We start from the raw sequence: 19,541 nt of genomic DNA on the forward strand, positions 1-19,541 counted from the left end.
TCAACCCTGAGTGATCTATCATCTACATATCATTCAAACTACCGTCTTGGTTTATTTGGTGGTGCCAACTGTGACAGACCTACAATTTATCCATCTTTAAAGGCAGAGATACACTTTGTATACTATCTGGGGAACATCTATGATCATATTGTGCCCTCTTTCTCACCGATTTTGGTTTGTTTTGATTGTTGGCTTTACCAAATCACTGTAGGCTATAAAAGGCTGCTTCCCCTGATTTACTGGTTTTCCTGTATAATCACTCAGCTTATTTTCTACAGGTATTCAAAGTCCCTGGAGGATAAATTCAAATGACTTTGCATCTAGCTCCACCATCACGTCAAAATTACGGTTTGTCAAATACCAAGGAAACTAGCCTACAAATTACAACTGCCAATGTTAGCACGCTAACACACGTTAAAGTTAAATGTTGAACATGGTCAGCGTTATACGTTCTAAATATCAGCACATTAGTATTGCCATTGTGAGCATGTTAGCATGCTGACATTAGCATTTAGTGCCAGAGGGAAGCTATTGTGAATTGTTGCTGTAATTCTTAGCTGGCATGATAATGGAAAATCACTTAACGCTGACTAACACTGGAGTGTATCGAGGATTCCGTTTTCCCTAGCCATTGACATCACCACTAATCAGGTATGTCATCTTTGTGATCTCCTGCCAAACCAAAAAATGACATGTTCACTTTGCAACCTGAAATGTATGAGACAAATCATTTTGAGTAAACATTTCATCAAATAGCATTTTTGCTGAGTAGATGCTTTGGATTGAATCCAACAATGTGTAATAGCAAAAACATGCTGTGGCCATCTTCTGAATGTGTTCCTATGATTTTAACTTTACCCTTTTGGGCTTTTGATCAGACGGTTTAAACTTGGATGAGTCAGAGGAGAAATCTTGTAATGTTTTTTATAATTTTTTTTATTTACTCCAACAAAATTGACAGAAATTCAGCCTTGAGTGATGTATCATTCAAACCATGGTTTTGGTTTATTGGTGCCAACTGTGATAGTAGGCTGGCAATTTATCCTTCTTTAAAGGCTGAAATTTAATGATACATGTTGAACTATCTGGGGAACAGTATGGTTTCATTGTTCCTTCTATTTCTCTCTGAATTTGGTTGATTTTGGTTGTTGGCTTTACCAAATCACTGTAGGCTGTAAATTGCTGGAGTTGCTTGCTTCCCCTGCTTATCTGGTTTTATTCGGTTTTATTGTGTAGACCTAATCACTTAGCTTATTTCCCTGCCCTTCACTGTCTGTCTGTTGCCACTCCCTTCCTGTATTGGAAAAGTAAACTATAACACTCTTCAGCCTCATGAACCGTGCTCAGCGGAACCTCGTGGTGGGAGTGGGAGCACACAGTTCACATTCTGGGGCGGGGTGGGCTGAGCTGCGCGGAAAAGGGGTGTGTGGCATCTTAAAGTAGCCCACGTACCAGAACAAGTATAAAAGTATTCTGATCCAGGAACGGAGCGAGATAAGCAAAAACACTTTGTAAAAGTTTTACGGATAATTAGGCCTATCTGGACGAAGCAGAGAATTCTTCGCGGATCCAGAGAAGAATCCACACAGATAAAGTATGATTTCCACGTTTTTTATTTTAATAAGCGAGACGTTAAGTGAAGTGTAAACTTGAAGCGACACGCGCATGACCTAACGGTTTCTTCTTTTAGATGTAGAGAAACAGAGAGACAAATTAGAAGCAGAAAGAGAGAGAGAGAGAGAGAGAGACGCGATCACAAAGAAAAAAAGAAACATTTGTGGTGAAAAGCAAGTTCAGTTTTGAGGCAGGCTACTTGTACTTTACTTGAGTAACGTTATTTCTGTTTTCTGTTACTTTATAGCCTACTAGGGACAAGCAGAGGGAAATGTTGAACTTCTTTGTAATCAAAAAACCCCACCTTTGCCAGCTGCGACATTAAAGAGTTCACATTATGCATAAATAATAATCCAAAAATGATGTAATATATTATTCTGTAATGGGTCGTTCTGCATAATGAGTACTTTTGGTAGCAGTATTTTAAGAATACTAACTTTTTTTAAAAAGGGATTTTTTCTAAATTTGGTGAGGAACACAGTCAGTTAGTTAAGGTATTTTCATGCCATCAGCCTTGTTGGTTGGTTGCCAACCAGCTGCAGCTGACAGCATGTTTTTTCAACATGTGATGGTATTCAAGGCTTTTAATGAGCTGTGCTAAAATGTTTTATTTATTTATTTAATAAATTAATACATTTTACACAGGACCAGTAACACCAGACTAACAAGCTTGGCCATTTAAAGCTGGTAGTGTTGTTTGGTAACAGTGACTTGAATTCTGAAGGCTTATCTCAGGGACCAGTGGGTATACCAAAAGTGCCAGGAATGCCAAGACAAACTGACTGAAGAGAAGTGCAGAGCATCAGAGGGAGAGGGCACAACATAATGGAAGAAGTGATACATGTGGTATTGATAAGCAGTGGGGAGGAAAGATGAAGAAGCAACAGTTGTTTTCAAGCTTGACTGGTGGCTGTATTATAAACCAATCTACGTGTGTGCATTAAAGTGTGAGGGAAGAACAAGGCTGCCAAAAAATGTTTATTGTCGAATGGCTTTTCATGGTTTTAGTAGTAGTGAGTGTATGACTCTAATTGGACAATTTTAGGCCACCTAAGGTGCAGTGGTGAGATAACTGGGTTTTTTTTAAAGTCTGTGAAGACACAAATTACTAACAAAACAGCCTTTAAAGCTTTACTTCAGTTGTTACATTTGAGCCTATGATTCGGCCAATTATAACTGTATCTTGCATTTTACCACCCCAACTATTGTCTGTGAGTTACTAGGAAAGGGCATGGAAGCTTCATTTTACGTAATGAACTTAAATTCATTGCTCTCTATCCAAAATCATGCTTTACACTTCATTTCAATCCACATTATTGGTTCCTTTTTAGTAAAATTAGTTATGGTGTCAAGGCAACATGGGTCAGAGTGCCTGACACTGGGTGACATCATGTTGCAATACATACAACTGACTTAATCCATTGTGTGAATCACACTTATTATGAAGGGTTTTGCCAAATATTTTTGAAGATTTGGAAACAGTTGAACTGAGGGGAACGTCATCTGACCAGCAGATGAACTCAGGAAGTCAAGGAGTTGAAAAAGCAGAAGTGAACATGTCACGCACACACATACGCAAGCGAGCGCACGCACACACACACACTCATACATTACACACTATACGCCTCCCTCACACCTCTTCCTCAGCTGGTGTCTGCCCTTTGAACTGCACCACGTACCTTCACTATCACTGCCTTTTTCTCAAAACCAGTGTGCTCAGCCTGTATGATACCACTATCCCATGCAAATATTTAACCACGAAATGTACAGGATGGTAGTAGTACTTTATCAAAGTACATTGTCATTATGTCTTTATTAGTTTATCCCTCACATCACCTGCCAGCCTAAACATTTAGCTTTACTTTGCAAAGCAGAAAGCTAAACCTTAACAAAGACACATGATGAGAGACACTGAGATGTGCACAAAGCTAAGTGGATAGATACTAACTGACCATTTTCTTGTCCAATCATAGCTTCACCACCACATCTGTGGTGATCTGCTCTAGTAACTTAGAGTTACCATATTTTTGTTATCTACATAACTTTTTAGGGTTAGGAAAATCATTGTACAGGACTAGAACATTCCCTGTGTGGAAGCCAAGGTGCTCATACATCAACGGTTAAGATAACACTAGCTCTGTCCTGCTCACTTGGACAACCCTGGTCAAATCTCTTTACCTGAGATAGGTTACATTTGCCAAACTCATTTGCTATTCATCCTCAAATCCATTTCACTTTTAAAAGTGAAACACATAGTTTAAAAATACATTATAAAATAATTATAATCAAAATAATTTTAAATACAAACAATAAAGTGTAAATCTAAAGATTAAGAAAAGAAAGTTTGACTTAAGTGATAGCAGTAAGGGGGGTAAAGCTTAGCGAAGCCAAACATCTCCTACGCGTGTTTACTTAACAATCCTGCATTTCACTTGACAGTGTGCAACACTGCAGCTCATTACGCTTTATTGGTGTTTTACAAGAGCCAACAAAACTCCAATGGTGCTTTAATGTTTTTGTAATATACATTTATTTTTGCGTGCAGTGGCACAGCCCTGTGTGGCTTTGAGACTTGCAGATGGTGAGAGAAGGAGGGAAAGAACAGGATGAGAGGGAAAGTCCTCCTCCCTCTGCCTTTCATTCTAGTAAACATTTTTTCCCCCACTTTCCGAATGTTTGACCCCGATTTTAAAATGTGAGGATAGGCAAGAAGGATAGGCTTATCTTCAACGTTACAAGTGATCTAATTCCGTTGTTAGTGCACTCAATGTATTAGGGTGACAGTGTGAGAAAAGAATCATATGATCTATCTACAGTATGTGCATTCACAGAGACACACACACAAATTGAATTATTCTGCAACAGCAGTGGTGAGGCAGATGGATTCCAGATGCTTGTAGGCGGTATGTAATATTGCTCAGGGAGTGTAGCTGACAAGGACAAAAGGCTAAATACCCCTGAATTCTTGTGCAAATCTGGATTGTGGTAATTGTGGGAAAAAGTAAAAGAAAAATTGCATTGGCTCTTTCATGTTGGGAAGATGAAGGAAAGGGAGAAGAACTGGAGGAATGTTTTGTTTATCAGATTGTTATGAATACAAAGTCTCAACTGGTGTGAAATGTAGTCTAGTGTAGCACAATACCAATGACCTCGATAATGTGGAAACAATGTTTTGTTCCACCATTTGCATCTCTCTCTACTGGACCCACAATGTAGTTGAGCTTTTGGGCTTAAACATTTCCTCACTTACATCTCGTTGTTGCACATAGGTTTGGTTTTATTTATCCCTCTCTGAGATTTATGTTCCCACCCAAGTACAATTGAAATGAATGGAATTTTGCTTGTGGTGCATAAACAAACTATTTAGAAATTCGACAACAACATCTCATTCCAGAAATGACCCAATTCTCTTGATAGATCACAATGCAATCAACAGCTTTCCTATGGGGACTATATATTTTGTAGAGCGTAGTAACAGAAAAACATAAAACTGTTTTCAGCAAAGTCTGGGGATTATTCAGAGGCTAATATTTAAAACCTGGTCAAGTAATGTGGTGTCCTTTAGGGATTAAGTATACAGTAGCACAAAATGCTTGGATTCCTTTATCATTTCAACAATAATTTTTTTTATTTTTTTCATTTACAACAAAACAAGGTCGTACACAGGGCCGCACAACGATGTGCAAGCTGCAGTCCTTTCATGCTGCACACAAAAAAACAAACAAAAAGCAGTATGATTCACTTGTCTTCTCTGTGTAACATAACAAAGCAATTACTTAATATGATGATTGGTGTCTGCAGAATTACTCCGAAATTGAAACAGCAGTTTTCTAATTTGTCTCCTAGAATGCCAGGTGAGCGGTTGATAGTAAGAGACACATCAGAGGTGGGGCGTTTCCCCGGAGCAGCCCCACCCACCAGGGTGGAGCTGACCATTCAGAAAGAGGGCGAGAAGAAACAGGAGGAGGGAGGCTGTCGTCGCTGGTTGAGGAAGATGTGTCCGTGCTGCTGTAAACGCCAGAACAGCAACTCCGGTGATGTTACAGATAAGGTGGAAGTGGTCGTACCCCCGGCCCCAGCTCCTGCACCGGCCCCAGAGCCCGCCAAGCCAAAGCCTGAGAATGGAGAAGCAAAGGAAATGGAAGGTAATGTCACTGACTTTTGGGGTAAATTGTGGTATCAGAATCAGGTTTCTTGACAAGTAGGTGGTATATTGGTTCACAACAATAAACATAGTAAGTAAGATAAAGCAGGTACAGCAAGTCAAGAAGCATAAATACAAAATATAAAATGTGAAAATACATTCTAAGAAATATGTACATTGTAATAGCAGCAGTGATTTCATAGACACCTTAAAATTTCATGTTTAACCTTCCTGTGTCAGAAATAAAGTTGTTGGTGCGTTCTGTGGACCTGCTGAGCTCCAAGACGGGTAAAAACAGACAAGAGCATCACACCGACTTGTATCACGGGGACGAGCTGATCATTCGCAGAGGACAGACCTTCCAGATAGAGCTGGAGCTCAACAAGCGCTTCAATGTTGACACTGACAAGCTGCATCTGGACCTGAAAACAGGTATGTAATGTATGGACAGTATCTCTGCGAGTGTCATCATACCTTCCACCAAAATCTAGAAGAAGAAGAAGAAGTATCATCAGTATGATCATTTGCAGCAGTAGAAGTGTCTGAGAGCAGAAGCGTCTGAAAATATTTGTGTGAGTAGAAGGTGGGGAGTTGTGCATGGTTTAGGGGTTAAAAACACATCATAGCATAGCATAGTGGGTTGCATCAAATGCAGAAAAATGCCCCCAGGTTGGCCAAAGAAACATCTTACAGACACACTCAGAAAGAAAACCAGTGCAGTGCCTCATCAACTGATAAACCTGTGGCAAAATAGGAATTAAAAACTGAAACAGTAAGAAAATATATAGAACCAGCAATTTAGTACTGTACTTTCATAAATTTGATGGACCAACAAGAGATACTGGATCTAACAATTCCCATAATGCAACACTTTTTTCAAACTCAAACCCAATGTTTGTAACATCAGAAATGTGAAGTTCTGAGCCCAGTCGAGATATTATTATTTCTGAAACTCACTGAAACATCTGAGAGGGATCTAGGGGTACGTTATAGAAAAAAAAAGGTTGGGAAACACTGCTCTAGAGCAACAGAAGATATTACACAACTGTTTTCAGAGGTTGAATAATAATGATGAAAATAAGTAGAAGATGAAAGTATGAACGACTGAATCAAAACAAAGCCTGCAAAATCTAGTCCAAATGCTACTTATAACTTAACACATTTAAATCAAGCAGCAGTTCAACCATAGCTACACCACAGGTTTTGGATTCCACCCACCAACCCACAGTGTTAACAGTTTCCAAACCTCAGGACACCAGACACCTCGCTCTGGTATTTACAGACCTCATACACAACAGCACACTACACACTTGGGAATAAATGGCCATTACATCACCACAGAGAAGTGATTTTCTGTCACATGCTGCTTAGAAAGTTACGTGGGAAGAGGGGATACGAAAAAGAATCGAAACATAACTATCTGAGCCGTCCACATTTGACAGGCTCTCATTACCTTTGCTTGCACAGTCACATTTGCTATGAAAAGGTTCCAAGTGTTGGACTAAAAGCAGGGCTTTGTATCATTGTAGCATGAATAAAGATTCAGAGTCAATTTTCAAAAGGTGAGGTTTTTCCAGCAGAAAAGAGACTGTGTTTTTCATTGATTTCCTTTTGAACAAGTACTCAGAGGTGAGGGAGGATGTCATGGCTGCAGTTAGATGGAGAACAATGGTTTCTTGATAAACTCCATATTCGCTTCAGTAAATGGCAGGTAAAGCCCAGCAGGGTGCCACAAAGCAAATAGCTTAGAGGAAAGCATCCAGTAAGTCTTAATCCAGCTAGTGTGTTAGAAGGACAAAACAAGCAATGAAAAAACTTTGACATAACCATTTTTTGTTTTTTATTTTTACAGTTTTCTATGGGTTTGTTACTCACTGTCAGAAGAGACGAAACAATTACCATGATGTGAATAACTGAGTTTACTCTACATCTACATGTTGCAGTGGAGTCCTTCCACTGTGCCTCTGCTATCTAAATTTTATTTAATCCAAATGTTCAAGGTTAGCTGAGAATCACAAAAAGGAGAGAACTGAAAAGCACTTTGTTTAGCTGCACCACTACACTCACATATAAAAAGCAAAATGTTATTCAAAGATATGTTGGACACAAACTGAAAATGCACATGTTTATGTGCATATGTATGAAGACGTATACATTCACTCTCTTTTGGAAGAGCTTCTTGCAGAGGAATTTGGGAGTCCTGAATTGGGGACGTTATGCTACATTTTTTTCTGAAGCTTTATTTACTTTCAATCATTTTTTAAAAAAATGTTTTGCTATCTAGCTATTTTAATAGCTCTGGTGGTTCACAGCTTAGCACACAGACTAAAAGCAGCAGGAATGAGTGTGGCTCAGCCCAGAAAAGTCCCTTTAACTCTTTGTTTTTTATAGGAATTAAAGAAACAAGATATTACATTTTAATTAGTGTGCTTGTAGGCAGAGCTAGATTGTTTTCTTCTGTTTACAGTCTTAATGCTAAGCAACAGTCTCATGGCTGTAATTTCATATTTAACAGACAGATATGAGGTATCAATCATCTTATCTACCTCTGCACAAGAAAGTGAATAGGCATATTTCCCAAAATGTCAGAACTGTTCTTTTAATTGGATAGAAATTTAAAACCTGACATCATAACACAACCTCAAATATAACCTGTGTGCTGTAGGTCCCCTGCCCATGGTGTCTAAAGGCACCCATGTCATCGTTCCACTGGTGGATCACCTGGAGGATGAACGCTGGGAAGCCAAGATTGTGGAGCAGAACGGCAACAAGATCAAACTGTCCGTCAACTCACCAGCCAGTGCTGTGATTGGCCTATATGGGTTCACGGTGACAACCAGCTCTTCAAAGGGCAAGGAAGCAACAACTCACAACTCCAGCAAGAACATTGTCATGCTCTTCAACCCTTGGTGTGAAGGTAAGAGTGGCAGCGGGTGTGAACGGGTCAGAGGGTTTAGACAGGGGCAGGAATGTGGAAGAGAGGAAGGAAAGAAGACGAGTCATAGGTGATAAGAGGGGGAAAATGAAGGCAGACAGGGTTACATAATGTGTCTGGAATGATTCACATACTATCTGGCTTACTATTAGTTTTGAGGTGGAATATCTTCAAAAAAGTCAACATTTTTCTTGCAGGAGAACTGTCTGAGAAGAACTGCTCAATTGCCAGCAAAAAGTGTTCCCAGAAAATAGCAGCTGTATGACGAATTGTATTATGAACACCATTCTGATAGGAAATACTAGCACAAAGTAGATGCCCATTTAGCCTTATAATCTCTGAGAGGAGTCCTGATATAATGTTACACATAGGTGAGAAAGGCCAACTAGATCCATGAGCATGTTGCTGTCCATCAAATAGCTACAGCGTGACCCTGTGGGTAACTATGGGAGTTATGTAACTCTACTGGCTATGATTCAACACTGCTGGCACACTTGGTTATGCTACTTGAACTATGTTTGTGACAAAAACAGTTTGTATATAAGACCAATAAGACCATTGGTCTTATGTATGAAATGTATGCACATACAGCTATTACCTACCTCCCTACCTACCTATATGCACAAATCAAACACTTTTGTAGGGTTTATCAGTATTTTCTTATTTTCAAAATGTTCATATGTAATAGAGGTCCATCTTAGTATTTTTCTCATGTTTAGTTAAACATTTTTTTGGCCACTTGGCACAGCGGAAAAACATTATCACCTTGAAGTTAATAGGTGCGTTTGAGATAACTGTGGCTGACTTTCGCCGACTTGATAGTCAAACGTAAGCTGCAGGCAACTTCAGGGGCGAGGTTTAAAAACACTGCCGTCAACTGTGAACCTACAACAATGACTGACCTCACGGCATTTGCAAAGACAAATGCCTTGAGATCAGGCAAAAGGTGATTCCAACTTTGTGCAGCAGCTGTGGTCGCCGGACTCAGACAACTGCAGCCACCTTGTTCCCGCGAGGAATCAATGTCATGTAATATTGATGGCCTGTTTAACAAAGATAGACTTTCACTATGACTTAGATTCAACTAATGGTCAGACATATGATAGATGTCTAAATCCCCCCATTGCACAAACTTGTCTAGTTCTTGGCTATCTTACATAAAACATGGCTGACTGAGCAACTGCGTCACACGGCTCAGCCCTGTTCACTCCAGCAGAAAATGTTTGCCAACAGTAAAAAATCAAAAGTTACAGTTACATTTTACCAGGAAAATTCAGCTAAACAACACAAGTGTAACAACATAAAAAAACGTCCAGTAGCATAAAAGCTAAATGCGATGGAGACCTGTAGCAGAGCTGAATGTAACTCTGGTCTCTCTGGGTCTGACAATGATACTGATGAGAGGTAAGACTGAAGCAAAACAGTAAAAGACAGTCATAAAACCAGCACAATAAACTAAGTCGCTAAAACGCTCCATAGCAGAGTTGGATTATAATTATCAGAGGGTTTGACACCTTTCCATTGTTGATCTCAAAATATAGATTTAATTACAACTTCGAACTATGTTGTGACATGTGATCAGCACATGGTAGGTGCTTGTGTTAAATAAGGGCTTTTGGGCTTCATTTATAAAATGTTTTTTTATCTGTGCTTATGAACAAATTAAAAGATGTTTGTGGGGTTTATCTGTATTTTTTTAATTTCCAAAATGTTTGTACTTAAATGGAGGTCAGTCTTGTATTTTTAATTTTGCAGTTATTCTCTTATTCAGTTAATAAAGCATTAGGAAATGGGGTCCATATTTTATTACGAATAACTATATACGAAAAGAAGTGCATTTGGAACACAGCAAAATAAAAAACATGTGTGGATCTGGATTTGATAAAAAGCTGATGCTGTCTTTTTTTCATTATGGGGTTGTTGTATTAGGCAGCAAGCCCAATGTCCTCTTCCCTTTTTCGTCTCTTTTTCCTGAGACCAATCTCCCCATTCTCATAAACGTAAAAATCCTACAATTACTGTATATAAATGCCATGGGGCGAGCTCAGAGTAATCCTGCAGCAGGTGACAACCTGCCGTATCTCTCGATTTTTACTGCCTCCATGTATATTTCCTGCCTTTATGTGCCTCTCCCGCCCAGCTCCCCTCTTGCTCCCTCTGCTTGCTGTCTGTTGACCCTATCCTCACACCACTGCTCTGTTTTCTGGCCTCCTCCTTCTTGACCTCCTGTGTGTTTCCCCTACATTGCAGAAACATTAAGTAAGAAGTGAAACCCACAATTATCACAGCTACCAGAGTATGTGAGCCTAACCTCACTCTACTTTCTCCTATAAAATCTCAAGAACCTCTGTTAAGCATAACTCACCCTCCACCCTTTCCCTCTTAAGCATAACTTCCCCTCTTTCTCTCATTTGTCCCTCTTCCTTCCACATGCTTTTTCTCATGTCCATCGTGAATATGCTTCTACTTTTACTGCTTTGCCATTCTTTCGTTCTCCTTTTCCACACCCACTGGTAATCATGGTGGCAACCCCAAGAGATAAAAAAAGGAAAAACACAGTTTGTTGATTTCCCTCAAAACAGGCTGTTTCTCATAAATGACCCTATCCCTTTTTAACTATTTCCTGGCCTTGGGGACTCTTTCACATAATTTGTGAAAATAAATCACATTCCTAATTTAGTCACTGAAGAGTAGAATAAAGCCTTGTTTCTGGGTCACTTTCACATTAAAAATCTTGGCTAGAGTCGATATCATTAAATGATATCCCACAGTTCTACAGAAAATGGTCTTCTTGTGTTTCCCATCAAGGTTGGTTTAATAAGATCAACTTTAGAGATGACTGTCATAAGTTTAAAGAAAAACTTTTTACTGTGTTTAAAGTAAGAAGGAAGAAAAACTGTGCTTTATTATCACTCCAGATTACAGTGCATAGATATAATGTTGTCATGTCTTTCCAGAGGACATGGTGTTCATGGATGAAGAGGAGGAGAGGAAGGAGTATGTTCTGAATGACATCGGAAGGATTTATTATGGCACAGAGAAACAAATAGGTGCCCGCACATGGAACTTCGGGCAGGTACGGACTGTCAAGAAAAGTGCACTTTTTTTGAATGATCATTGGATCATTATCTGTGGCACACATTTCTTCCAACTGATAATGGAAAACGGTCACAAATATTTATTATTATTTTTTAAAAGTAATTTTCTAAAACAGCTTGGCACTGTAGTTTTTATTAACGTTTCTCAAACAGCAGTTAACTTTGTATTTTTTGGGGACTATTTTCAGCTGCAGATTAATACGCATTTGGTGCCCTAGAGTATTTCGAACAGCAGGATTGTGTATGTAAGATTAATACAAATAGAATAAAATGCCACTGTAACATTAACATTGTTTTTAATAGTTTTTGGACAACACAGGAGCTCTCTGACTCAGAGGAATAAAATATTTCAGGATTGAGCTACACAGGCAATTTGTTACTAGGATCAAATAATCACTGGTTTTAAACATTTGAAACTGGGATTTGTTGACAATAAAAAAATGATTAGAAATATCCTTTAATTGTGAAATTTGTTGCCTTTACTGAAAACAAAGTAGACAACGGCCGACCATAGATGACTGAAAAACTCATTTCTCATTTCAGTTGTATTATTAGGCCTAGCAAACATCACGCTCTTGCTGTAATATGGGGTACCTCTAGTCCATTCTCATGGAAAAGCCTAAATTCTTCTCTAGTTTTTTTCTTGCTTTATTAATTATCAGTGGCACATGCTTTTAAGTTATGTTTCAGTAGCCTTATCAGTCTTCCACCAACTTGACGTTCAGTGCTCTTCCAATCTTCCAATCCACAAAGGTGAATACTGTAAATCAGAAAGGCTGGTAGAAGCTTCAAATCCTGTCAGTTATGGTCTTGTTTGTTTACAATATTTCTTTATATTTCTCAGTTATTTTAGTTATTTTATATTAATGTTTCAACTGGATGACATGACTTTAAATTTTAGAATATTTTCAAACTGCAAAATATTATCAAAATTCCCATTTGAATAAACACATTTTCTTTGCAGACGATTTGTGTTTTTTGCTGTTTTTCTGTAGTTTCATGAAGGAATCCTGGAAGCATGTCTGTTCATCCTGGAGAAGAGTGACATGCCTGCATCTGGTCGAGGGGATGCTGTCAATGTGGTTAGAGTCATATCTGCCATGGTGAGTTTAATTTTATATAAGCATCACATCATTCATGGGCTTAGCAAAGAAATATTGGCGTCATGCATCAGTGCTCATTATTCATTTATTCAGTTAACTTTTCAACTTTTAACTGCTAGTAATTATATGCTAGGATTCTGGTGTGAAAATGCTACAATAATGTTTGGCCTAAAAGACTTAAAATGTATATACAGTGTATATACATTTTTTTTAAACCCGGTAAAACCCACTCCATGAGTTTATAGTCATAAATTGTACTTCAATTTACTAATAACCCCCAAATGTCTAGAAAAATGCAGAGACATGACGGTGTCTTCATTAGCTATGGCCCTAAACATCGCTCATGTTCTGCTTAGACAATTATCATTTGAATTTGTAAATGAGTAAGTTACTTTTAATTGACTGTGTCACTATTCTCTTTTCAGATAAACGCTCAGGATGACTTTGGGGTTCTGGTAGGGAACTGGTCTGGGGATTACTCTAAAGGAGTTTCTCCTTCGGCATGGAGCAGCAGTGTGGAGATCCTGAGGAAATACCACTCCTCCAATGGAACGCCTGTGGCATATGGACAGTGTTGGGTCTTCTCTGGGGTCACTACAACAGGTGAAAAAAATAAAACTGTAAAGAGCATGTGATGGTGTGTGTGAGATAAAAAATGTGTGTGTATGTTGACTGGTTGGTCATTGGAAAGTTATACTGTGTGATAGACACATGTGAAGAGACAGCTGTGTGTGTGCATGTGAAAACGCCACAAAGGATACCCAATAGTGTTTCTCAGCATTCACGTGAATTGTTTTTGTCAAATGATCATAATCATGGCTTACTGGCTATTGTATCAGGCCCTTTTTATTAGCCCTACTCTAGAATACTTGTTCATTGTGCGTGCATGCAGGATCCCTCACATGATAGCTAGCTGACCTTAGCACATAGCATTACCCCTGATAGCAAGCCGTAGCTCATGTACGCTCTAAATACCTTGCATTGGCATTCCTGTCATACCTCCTAGTTTTGTCAAAGATAGCGCCACATGTGTTGCTTTCCTTCAGCCGGGTAATAAAGTTCCATGCAACCATGCAAATTCCATTTTAGTAGAAATGCCTGAAGTCATTGTGCTTAAGTCTTAGCATCTGGGAATATAATTCAATAATTAAACAGCCTCGTAAAATCAGTTTTAATTAATCTATCTCTGTCTGTCTTTGTTTCCAGTGCTGCGGTGTCTCGGCATACCCGCCCGCAGTGTGACCAACTTCCAGTCTGCACATGATACTGATGTATCCCTCACTACAGATGTTTATTTTGATGAGAATTTGGAGCCAATTGACTACCTCAACACTGATTCTGTGTGGTAAGATATGAAACTTTACATGGCGAGGACACCATGCTAGGAAAATTGCCTGCTGCTAAATCCATACCTTAGGAATGCACTGCATATTAAGATCTGCTCCGAAAGCAGTTGAAACTTGAAACATCAGGTCATGCTCTTTCAATAAGTAGTACTGTGTCCTTAAAATTGGTTTATTTCTTGTAACTTCAGGGTGCTTTTTTACACCTTTCTCCCCTAGCAGAAGTACTCTTGTTGCAACATAGATAAATGTAGCAATGGTAGCTGGCTTCATTTGTTTAATTAACTACTGTTAAATTTAGGATCCATATCGTTTTACAACTTGTAACACATGCATTTGAAATCACTTTTTCCTAACCAGCACATATGTTCATAAAATCTTAGTACACAAAGCTAAAATAAAGATGTTTCGAAAAAGTTTAAATGAAGATTATGCTGTGTCACATCACATGTAAGGAGAAGTTCAAAATTTTTGTGAAATATGCTTATTAGATTTCTTGTTAAGTGAACAATGATACCACTTTTGTATCTGTTAAATATGAATCTTACCTTGGCTTTGTCCAAAAGTAACAAAATCCAGCCACCAGCACCTCTTAAGTCTCCAAATGTGGACAGAGCATAGCTAGCTATTGTATATATATATATGTCACTCTCGGCCAGAAAAGTGTGTTTCCCAAAATATCAAACTATTCCTTTAAATAGAACCTCAAATAACATAATTTAATCCCACCTAGGAACTTCCACGTATGGAATGACTGCTGGATGGCGAGACCAGACCTGCCGCCTGGTCATGGAGGCTGGCAGGCTGTTGACTCCACTCCCCAGGAAACTAGCCAGGGCACTTTCCGCTGCGGCCCTTGCTCTCTCAACGCCATCCGCTCTGGCCATGTCTACCTCAAACATGACACACCATTTGTCTTCGCTGAGGTGAGTGGTAGAAAAGTCTGCTTGAACAGAGGTCTTTTTTTTTTCTGTAGTTCTCTGTAGGTTCATTTACTGCATGACGAAAGTGAGAGAATGGCGGTCAGACTAAATTGCAGGTATACCAGATTTAAAAAGCTGGAATAACTAAATCAGACGCCTTCTCTAAAAGCTTGCAGTATTTTCAAGTAGGGAACTTTCTTGAATCCCTGATTCTCGCTAGATCAAGAACAGAACTCCCCTGAGGAATTTCTTCCCTATCAATTTCTACAAAGAAAATAGAAGATAATAAAATGAGAGCGATGCATACTTTGGTTCAACTTTATCAACAGTATGAATGGTAAGCAACTCATGTAATCTGATATTTGAGCTGACCATGTTTGTTGGTACTTCTCTATCAGGTCAACAGTGATAAGATCTACTGGCAGAGGAAGCTGGACGGTACTTTCAGCCAGATCCACAGTGAGAAGAAAGCTGTTGGCCGCTTCATCAGCACTAAAGCAGTGGGTTCTGACGAGCGGGCAGACATTACACACCTGTACAAATATGAAGAAGGTACTGGCAAGCATATTGTACTTTTCAAAAAGCATTTCTAATGAAGATTGATGTTCCAGAACTAGAAAAAATGTTTCTACACTGCCTGGTATTATTATAAATGTGATTATTTAATAATTTACTTGCTGCAAAGATCATTTTGATATACATAGATTCGCCACATCTGACTCCTCAACTGTTCACCTGCTCATCACAAAATGCAAATATGTGTGTCTGTTTGCTTTGTGTGGAAGACTGTGTTTGCTCTTGTATCTGTCCAGAAAGTCAGATGAAATGAGGTACGCTCACCTTCTCCCCTCCTCTGTATCAGGTTCTGAAGAGGAACGCATTGCTGTAGAGACTGCAAGTCGCTACGGCAGCAAGCCAGATGTCTACTCCTCGCCTGTGGCAGAGGATGTGTCCGTGGAGGTGAAGATAGATGGTGAGGGGCCCAGGATGGGTGCTGATGCCCAACTGAGCATCCTAGTGAAGAACCTGAGCTCGCATCCTCGTCGGACCACTCTGCACAGCCAGGTGGCTGTCATGTATTACACCGGTGTGCTGAAGGGAACCATCAAGAAGGAGGAGCTGCCTGTGGAGCTTCTGCCCCATGAAGGTTAGCTTTCCACTAAGCTTTAAAGCTGCTATAATAACATTGTAAATGCTAATGGAATAAATGGTCACATGTAAATGTGAAGAACACTTTGCAGTTCCCCTCAGCTCTAGAGTTTTACCATCTTTTAACTTTATTGTTTTGATTCAGGCAGCTGTTTTCAGCAAAACAGATCTAAAACCCCACTGTGCGATACCTGCCCAGCATCAAACATTAGACAGAGAAAGCTATTGACTACCTGGTGATCATTGCTGTTGCAGCATTTAGTAGCCAAACAGAGAGGGAGATTGATGAATGCTAATGTTGCTCCATATCTACTAAGCAACTATTTGCAAACTTTGCTGTATGAACTTAAAAGTTTATAAAACCTTATTTAGTTCAGGTTTTAAACAAGCTTATGTAACTTGTTGAACAGTGACTACTGTGGCCACAACTGATAATCAGGATAATTGTAAATGCTCGTTTAATTAGGGTCTATGTAAATTTGTTAACAATAGCCACCATAAGGTATTGGTTATACAAGACCAAAAAAGGCTGCAGCAGCAAAACCCCTGAGAATACTGAATGCTGAGCAAGGGTGTGTTTTATTGCTTGTGACTTTTCATTTGTGAGGGGAAGAATGTGTTGTTTAATTTCTCACAAGTGAATACAGTAGTTTGCAGTGCAATGCAATGGAACAGCCAGGGGAGCTTTGCTAATAAGAAACTGTGAAACTAAATGCCACTCAAACATTAAAGTCTGACAGGCGTATTGATGTGCAAAAAACTTGCATGGTGGCATTAGTACAGTAGATTAGATACAGAAAAAGATTGAAAAATCTATTAAACCATGGGATAAGCAATGGAGAAAATAATTTATCACATTGTGTTAATTCTTATTTCACCAACATATCATTAAAGGGATAATTAAAGATTCTGAGAAATACACTGCTTTCTGCTTTCTTGCTGAGAATTAGATGAGAACATTGATAGCACTCATGTCTGTATGGTAAATATGAAGCTGCAGCCAGTTAGTTTAGCTTAGCCTCTTCATGTAAAGAACAAATAAGTTGCAGATTTATGTGTGGAATTATTTCTTGGTGCAATGACTTCCTTGATGTTCTGCTGGTTTTTTTATTCTCAGAAGTCATATAACCAGCCAAGAAATAGTCCAGCACACACTGCACGTAACACCCCCATAAATGCTTGGATTTGACATACGAGATATAACATGTTAATGAGTGAGCTTTTAAAGTGCTTGTAGGTGGATTTTGTTACTTTAGGACAGAGCCAGGCTTGCTGCTTCCTGTTTCCAGTCTGCATGCTAAGCTAATGAGCTAATAATGCATAAGAAAGTAAAGTTGGCATACAATAAAAATGCTGAATGCTGAACCCAAACCCTTTTCTGGACCTCTTCACACAGAAAAGACAATTGAGTGGGTGCTGCCCTACCAACAGTATCAAAACCAGCTGGTGGATCAGGCAGCTCTGATGCTGACTCTGTCTGGAAGAGTCACTGAGACCCAGCAAGTATTAGCCAACCAGACCACCTTCAGGCTCCGTACGCCTGACCTTAGCATCACGGTAGGTTTTTTGAGTTACTGTACATTTGCGCGTGGAACATTATTTACTTTGGAATAGAGGGAAAGTATGGGAAAAGGATTTGTTTCATCCCTCCTGATGTTTTTTTTACCTTCTGGCAGCCTTTGGGAGAAGCTGTGGTTGGTAAGGAAATGGCAGCCAAGATTACCTTCACCAACCCCCTGCCACGTACACTAAAGGGAGTAGTGTTCAGAGTGGAGGGCCTGGGTCTGCAGAAGGGCCATGAAGTGGTTGTGGGGTAAGAACATGATACATCTCCTTATCTCTTTTACCAACACATTTCCCCCACCATTTTCTTCCCAAAACTAATATTCCACTCCTTTTTTCCCCCCTCTCAGTGACGTCGGAGGTCACTCAACAGTGACACTGACAGAGCACTTCATCCCCGCCCAGTCCGGACCCAGGAAGCTGGTGGCGTCTCTTGACTGTAAACAGCTCACGCAAGTGCATGGGGTGGCTGATATTGTCGTTCTTGAGAAATGAGAGGGAGCTAGCAACACCACTTCCTCAATTTTTCCTTATAAAATATAAACTGAGACTGTAATTATATGAAAACTGTCCAAAGTTTCTGTATCTTAAACAATCTTGTTTATTTTGTATTACAGCAAAGTTTCAATTGTTGATGTATTTAAAACTTTGAACGGATAATTAATAACTGTAGCATTATCAGTATTGTTTTTTTTAATATAATTCACACTTCTGCCTTGCTCTGAAATGTCAAAACTGTGGTGAAGTATCAAGCAGGGGAACAGCAAATGAAGTGCTTTAATTAACAAGCATTATTATATTGAAGTTATAAAACTGTCAAGATTATATACTAGTGTGTTTCGACACACTGAACAAATGATGTGAAGGTGGAGAAAGGTGGGTCATGATATTCTTGTGATGATGTATAAACTGTATGTGTATTATTCATTTGGCTTGTCATAAGGTGAAAAGTGTTGTCAGACAAAGTGAACCTTACATGAAGGAAGGGAATGATGACAAAATTGGCTCTGACATTTTGCAAAGGGCACATTAGAATTTGCTCAGATGTTTCTGTTAGCTTTGACTGGGACATTTGTAATTATTGCTGAAAGTTAAAGTCATTTTTCTGTGCCAATTAACAATGTCGATTTCCAAAAATCTAAATCTACAAGGATGTGGCTAAAAGGTTGTTCTAATCTGCTGAAAGTCAAATTGAGAATGTTTTATTTTGAAAACCAACAAATTGTAAAACTGAAACGTCTCCATTTGCAGAATGCAAACCAAATTGTTCCCTCAAGAAAAATTCTGCCTGATGTTCTCTTGTTTTTGTTCCTCCACCGTGTGTATAATAACATTGATGTCAGCTTCACGGCACATTGCAACTTACCTGCAAGATTTGATACGTCACAAATGTGAGTTCCAGCAAGCTGTGACAGAATAGAGACCGCGGTGGCCTTAATTCACACCTTAGCTGTAGCTGCTTCTCGTCTCAGCACTTAAAAGTACAATGTGAAGAAAACTATTGTATAACATTACACTATTTATCTGCCATATCTACCTGGAATGTTTATGTTTTGTATTGTATGTGTTGGTAATAAAACGTACACTAACATGATGACTTAGCTCCTGAGTTATTTTCCATCGCTTGACAAGTCTTTATGGGTTTGGAGTGAGAGAGGGAGAAATTACG

At 39.1% G+C, this 19,541-nt stretch overlaps 1 protein-coding gene across 1 annotated transcript; it reads left to right on the forward strand.

Moving 5' to 3' along the window:
• The first annotated feature begins 1,438 nt into the window (after positions 1-1,438).
• Positions 1,439-19,466, forward strand: tgm1l1 (transglutaminase 1 like 1). Its single transcript, XM_046051093.1, has 14 exons — positions 1,439-1,594; positions 5,461-5,759; positions 5,999-6,190; positions 8,424-8,675; positions 11,651-11,769; positions 12,787-12,894; positions 13,320-13,497; positions 14,101-14,239; positions 14,971-15,163; positions 15,559-15,712; positions 16,023-16,307; positions 17,706-17,866; positions 17,986-18,122; positions 18,223-19,466. Exons 2-14 carry the CDS (start codon positions 5,462-5,464, stop codon positions 18,365-18,367), a joined length of 2,361 nt encoding a protein of 786 aa, XP_045907049.1. The 5' UTR covers positions 1,439-1,594; position 5,461; the 3' UTR covers positions 18,368-19,466.
• Positions 19,467-19,541: the final 75 nt, after the last annotated feature.

Source organism: Micropterus dolomieu, linkage group LG06 (genome assembly GCF_021292245.1).
Source record: "Micropterus dolomieu isolate WLL.071019.BEF.003 ecotype Adirondacks linkage group LG06, ASM2129224v1, whole genome shotgun sequence".
NCBI classification, from domain to species: domain Eukaryota; kingdom Metazoa; phylum Chordata; class Actinopteri; order Centrarchiformes; family Centrarchidae; genus Micropterus; species Micropterus dolomieu.

Bases quoted from the DNA above. Each gene is read 5' to 3' on its own strand.
- tgm1l1 (XM_046051093.1), top strand. From the start codon at position 5,462: ATGCCAGGTGAGCGGTTGATAGTAAGAGACACATCAGAGGTGGGGCGT. The intron at 8,676-11,650 runs GTAAGAGTGGCA...ATGTCTTTCCAG, and splicing joins CTTCAACCCTTGGTGTGAAG to AGGACATGGTGTTCATGGAT. The intron at 11,770-12,786 runs GTACGGACTGTC...GTTTTTCTGTAG, and splicing joins GCACATGGAACTTCGGGCAG to TTTCATGAAGGAATCCTGGA.